The sequence below is a fragment of the Cebus imitator genome, unplaced genomic scaffold, assembly GCF_001604975.1.
Source record: "Cebus imitator isolate Cc_AM_T3 unplaced genomic scaffold, Cebus_imitator-1.0 Scaffold607, whole genome shotgun sequence".
Taxonomy (NCBI): Eukaryota; Metazoa; Chordata; class Mammalia; order Primates; family Cebidae; genus Cebus; species Cebus imitator.
Genome location: NW_016107922.1, coordinates 496,614 through 502,182, shown reverse-complemented (window position 1 = coordinate 502,182; position 5,569 = coordinate 496,614). Strand labels below are relative to the sequence as shown.

The 5,569-nt window shown below is 43.4% G+C and overlaps 2 protein-coding genes across 2 annotated transcripts in view; one reads left to right on the top strand and one right to left on the bottom strand.

The window, feature by feature from the left end:
- BCL2L13 (BCL2 like 13) overlaps nucleotides 1-5,569 on the top strand; it is a 50,419-nt gene that overhangs the window by 2,312 nt on the left and 42,538 nt on the right. The window contains exon 2 of the mRNA XM_037734334.1: nucleotides 5,152-5,157. The gene's annotated coding sequence lies outside the window, so the exon portion shown is untranslated. The remainder of the gene's footprint in view (nucleotides 1-5,151; nucleotides 5,158-5,569) is intronic.
- Nucleotides 2,313-3,197, bottom strand: LOC108294859 (DNA-directed RNA polymerase II subunit RPB7). Its single transcript, XM_017516859.2, has one exon. It carries the CDS (start codon nucleotides 3,168-3,170, stop codon nucleotides 2,514-2,516), a length of 657 nt encoding a protein of 218 aa, XP_017372348.1. The 5' UTR covers nucleotides 3,171-3,197; the 3' UTR covers nucleotides 2,313-2,513.

Below are 5,569 nucleotides of genomic sequence, written 5' to 3'. Positions count from 1 at the left end.
GTAGAGACGGGGTTTCACCATGTTGACCAGGATGGTCTCGATCTCTTGACCTCGTGATCCACCCGCCTCGGCCTCCCAAAGTGCTGGGATTACAGGCTTGAGCCACCGCGCCCGGCCTCTGATAATGAAATTTTACAGCATGAAAAGAATTGGTGAGTGGGAGCGCCTATCTATTGGGCATTTATCTCTTCACAATAACTCTTTGTGGTGGGTGCTTTTTTCCCATTTTATATAAGACAGGAGATGTGGCTGGTTGCGGTGGCTCACGCCTGTAATCCCAGCACTTCGGGAGGCTGAGGCACGCAGAATCCCCGAGGTCAGGAGTTCGAGACAAGTCTGGCCAACATGGCGAAACCCCGTCCCTACTAAAAATAAAAAAATTAGCCGGAGATGGTGGCACATGCCTGTAATCCCAGCTACTCAGGAAGCTGAGGTGGGAGAATTGCTTGAACCCAGGAGGCAGAGGTTGTAATGAGCCGAAATTACGTCACTGCACTCCAGGCTTGGCGACATAGCGAGACTCTGTCTCAATAAAAAAATAATAAAGAGGAGAGATCCGAGAAGCTTATTTTCCTTGCTAAAGTGATGAGTTAGAAGGCCTGACTTCAAAGCTTATCTACTTTATGGCTGCTTTCCAGGACGCTGGAAGGGAAAGAGATAATTTTATTGCAAGAAATGAGATTGGCCATAAATTAATTTCCCAGTCTGTGTTTGATTTGCTTTAATAATGTCATGATATATTCTGGAGATCAGGATACCTTGTGGAGTTACATTAATCAGTGCTGTTGCAGAGTCATCCAACACTACAAAGTACTTCTAAAAGAAAACCTATTATAATTATAAACAGTAATGGAGATTTATTAGAAGCCTGCCTGTAAAGGTAGACTTTTATGCTTTATGAGAATTTATAAAGATTAGTATAAATTGGCATAGGATCTTTCTAGAATAATGTTATCTCAAATTTTGTGTAATAGATTGTCAGAGTCTTGCTCTGTCGTCCAGACTGGAGTGCAGTGGGCTGATCTCGGCTCACTATAACCTCTACCTCCCAGACTCATGCAGTTCTTTGCCTCAGACTTCCGAGTAGCCAGGATTACAGGCACCCACCACCACGCCCAGCTAATTTTTTGTATTTTTAGTAGGGACGGGGTTTCACCATCTTGGCCAGGCTGTCTTGAACTCCTGACCTTGTGATCTACCCTTCTTGGCCTCCCAAAGTGCTGGGATTACAGACGTGAGCCATGGCGCCCGGCCGAGATAGTCTGTTTTATGTAACATTTTTGGATTTTATGAATGTAGTTCTGTGAAAGGTATTTCCTTAGGCAGAAATAAGTGAAATGTCATTAAGCAAAGTATGTGTTAATGGTGACATTGGGGAGATCCTTTGTGTTACATTTCCACTTTTAAGGATTCTAACACTTAGCTAGGCAGAGGCAGGAGGATGGCTTGGGTCCAGGAGTTTGAGACCTTCCTCGGCAATATAGTGAGACCCCATTCTCAAAAAATAAAAAATAAAAAAATTAAAGGATTTGAGTTTTATTTTGGTTAGTCTCAGCTTGTAAGGAAAATGTTGTATGTGACTTAAAGGAAAGTTATTTTTGTCAGCTTAAAAGTAGAAAATGAGTCAGAATCTGTGATATGTATAAATGTTTAACCTTTTTATTTTGTAAAAAAAAATGTTTAACCTTTTTTTGAAGGTATTTTAAATACCCACAGATGATAGAATAATCGAGTTTCTTGACTTTTATTAATATAATTAAATTAATTTTATTAATTTTTTTATTAGTGTCAGGGAAAAGTGGCATGTTTGTTTAATCCTGTAGGCATTTCATACATTTTTGTGTTACCTTAACTAGATTCTGAGCCCTTTTACATTTTCAGTTCAGTTTAGAATAGTGATACACTGTTGTTTAGATACCCACCTTGGGAAGGGCTGTGTTGAGATCCCACAATCTGTGTCATTACTAGCCTCTTGTTCATCTCTCGCTGTCTGCTGTCTCCTCTCCCTTCCTTCCCAGTTATACTCTTGGTTACTTTTAAGGGCAGGAGAAGGGCAGACATTCTGGAATTAGATCAGGACTCAGAATGCCCCTAATGATGGTATCATTTGCTGGAAGCCAAAGACCCAACATCAGAGCCTTGACTTCAATGAGGTCAACATTAAACCTTGACAAATGGGTTAGTCAGATCCCCTGGGTGGCTGAGGCTAGCAGAGGCATCAGTCTAAGGAAAAGAGGGGCTAGTAAGCAGTCAACTACACAGCCGTTTTAAAATTTATTGTTCCTGCTAAAAAAAAAAAAAAAAAAAAATACTTCCATGAGAACCAAGGGCTTTTTTACATAGAACACATACTGAAAAATCAGAAAGCAGTAGCTAAGCCAAAAGAAGAACCTTCCAGGGATGAGCTGCCTTCCTTGCCTCCACAACAGCAGCTAGACTGGACCTCTGGACAACACAGCAAGTGTGACAATCACACTTCCTAGATCAGGACCAAGGGTAGGAGTCCACCAGGCTCAGCTTACAGGCCCTAAGTAATCATCCATCAGGGAGCCAATAGCAAAAATGTCATTCTTGTCCACACGGGTCCCCACAATCTTTAAGTGGATCTCGTCGTCCTGCTGAATGACAATATCCTCATCCATTGTCTTATAGCATGGTGGGTTGGAGTTAGGCTCAAACTCCATCTCTGAAGGGATGGAATGTCGAGAGATGAAGCAAGACATAGGCCCAATTTCTGTGAAGAGTCCAACCTTGTTGACCTGAGTGACAATAACATCCACGACTTCTCCTTTAAAGGGCCGGAAAACAATGGGCTTGTGCTTAACTGGATGAAGGACAAATCCTCGGCCTGGCTGGATCGTACCAGCACCAATATTGTCAGTGGTGGTTACAGTGATTACAAAGGCATACTTTCTGGTGTATGTCCCCTCCACCTCGGTGACGAGCTTCTGCTTCACCGTGTTGAGCAAGTTGGGGCCGAAGTAGCGTGGGTGCAGCAGGATCTCATGCTCTAGGGAGATATGGTAGAAAATCTTCCCAGAGCAGTCTGGGAGGCTAAGTCCACACCTCCGGCTGCCCCTGGGAATCCCTAATTTTATTAATTTAATAGAATTAAAAAGTCCATTTGTGAATTTGGGATTCTTTGATTTGCTTGCAAAAAATGAAAGCATAGGGAGATTGTGTGGCTTATGCCTATGATCCCAGCATGAGAGAGGCCAAGGTGGGTGGATCCTTGGAGGCCAGGAGTTTAAGATCAGCCTGGCCAACATGGTGAAACTTTGTCTCTACCAAAAAAAAAAAAAAAACCCACACAAATTAGCTGGGCATGGTGGTGTGTATCTGTAGTGCCCGCTACTTGAGAGGCTGAGGTGGGAAGATTGCTTGAGCCTAGGAGATCGAGGCTGCTGTGAGCCATGATAATGCCACCGCACTCCAGTCTAGGCGGCAGGGTGAGACACTGTCTCCAAAAAAAAGGAAAGAAAAAGAAAGCATATAGAAATGAAGATTCTTTTTGTCTTTTTTTTTTTTTTTTTGAGACAGGGTCTTGCTGTGTTGCCCAGGCTCAGGCTGAAATGCAGTGGTGCAACCATGGCTTACAGCAGCGTCAACCTCCCCGGCGCCAGCGATCTTCCCACCTCAGGCTCCTGAGTATTTGGGATGACGGGAACATGCCACTGTGCCTGGCTAGATTTTTTGGTTTTTAGTAGAAACAAGGTCTAGCTATGTTTCCCAGGCTGCTCTTGAACGCCTAAGCTCAAACAATCCTCCTGCCTTGGCCTCCCAAAATGCTGAGATTACAGGCATGAGCCACCATACCCAATTAAAGTGAAGATTAAATAAGGGGACATGAATGTCCCTGTCAGAGGACAGTATCACTGATCTAGACAACCTTTCTGCTCTCTGTTACTAGTTAATCATGTCAAAAATGTGTCTGAGATCTTTGGTTCCTAGCCACCCAACCAGAAGATGGCGCGAGCACAGCCTGGATTAATGATTTTGTAGTTGGACTCGCCAGAGTTCCAGGTATAACTTTTTTATAGTAGTGGTAGAACCTATCCAAGCTTCAGGTTTCTCATCTTCAAATGGAACTATTATTTCATCCCTCATAACATTGACTTAGAAATTAAATGAAATAACACAGGAAATGTTTACTGCTGTGCCTGTTAAATAACAGGTGCTTTGTAAATGCTTGCTGTTGTCCTGCCCTTCCCAATCTTCCCCAGACTATAAATAGTTTCACGTGCTGGACAAATCTTACTCATTTTTGTGCTGTGTGGATGCGCAGGACCTACCTGATTACCCTACACCCAGGTGGGGACTTCATTGTCCCTACAAGTTATTTATCTTCAATCTCTAGGGAAATGAAAAATCACTCTCCTTTAACTAAAGGTTAGTCACTAACTATACAATTCAGCATCCTCTGGGTGTTCAGGTAAGCCTGAATTTAAGTCCCAGGAATGAGCCAGATTCCTAGGATGGCTCTGAATTATCTTGGCTTCCTTGAATGCCTCTGGCTAAAAACCAAGCTAGGATTATTGATGTGATTGTGAATCTGGCCCATGTCCCAGGAATGTGGATTCTGCTGCATATGTCAATTGGTTTGGCTCTTTTTTATTTATTTATTTTTTTGAGATGGAGTTTCGCTCTTGTCGCCCAGGCTGGAGTGCAATGTGCGATCTTGGCTCACTCCAACTTCTGCCTCCCAGATTCAACCAGTTCTCTCACCTGAGCCCCCTGAGTAGCTGGGGTTACAGGTGCCCGCCACCATGCCCAGCAAATTTTTGTTTTTTTGGTAGAGGTGGGATTTCACCATGTTGGCCAGGCTGGTCTTGAACTCCTGACCTTAGGTGATCCACCTGCCTTGGCCTGCTAAAGTGCTGGGATTACAGGTGTGAGCCACCGTGCCCAGCCAGTTTGGCTCTTTTTATCCGAAATTTTTGGTTCAAATGGAAATCTTTGCTCTGTAGTACTGAAATCCTCTGAAATTAGAAGAAAAAAAGTTATTCAAGACAGAATATTTTTGCAGTGTGGGGAGACCTTAAGCTTTTTACGTAAGCTTTTAAAGCTGTAAAAGGAACTATGCTGTTTTACCCCCAAAGTTGCCCACTTTTAACCTTCAGGAGAAACATTTTGGTCTCCTTTATGTTCTAGTTTCTGGATACAAATCCTTCATTTGTTCGTTTTTCCACCTATTACCAACCACAAGTTATTAGGCTCCTGTGTAATAGAAATTGATACAAGGCCAAGCAAGTTTCCCAGACCAGGATATATTAAAACTTATGGGCTGGGTGAAGTGGCTGTAATCCCAGCACTTTGGGAGGCCGAAGTGGGTGCATCACCTGTGTTCTGGAGTTTGAGACCAGCCTGGCCAACATGGTGGAACCTCATCTCTACCAAAAATACAAAAAATTAGCTGGGCGTGTGGTGGTCACCTGTAATCCCAGCTACTCAAGTGGCTGAGGCAGGAGAATCACTTGAACCTGATGGGGACAGAGGTTACAGTGAGCCGAGATCGCGCCATTGTACTGCAGCCTGGGCAACGAGCAAAACCTCATCTCAAAAAAAAAAA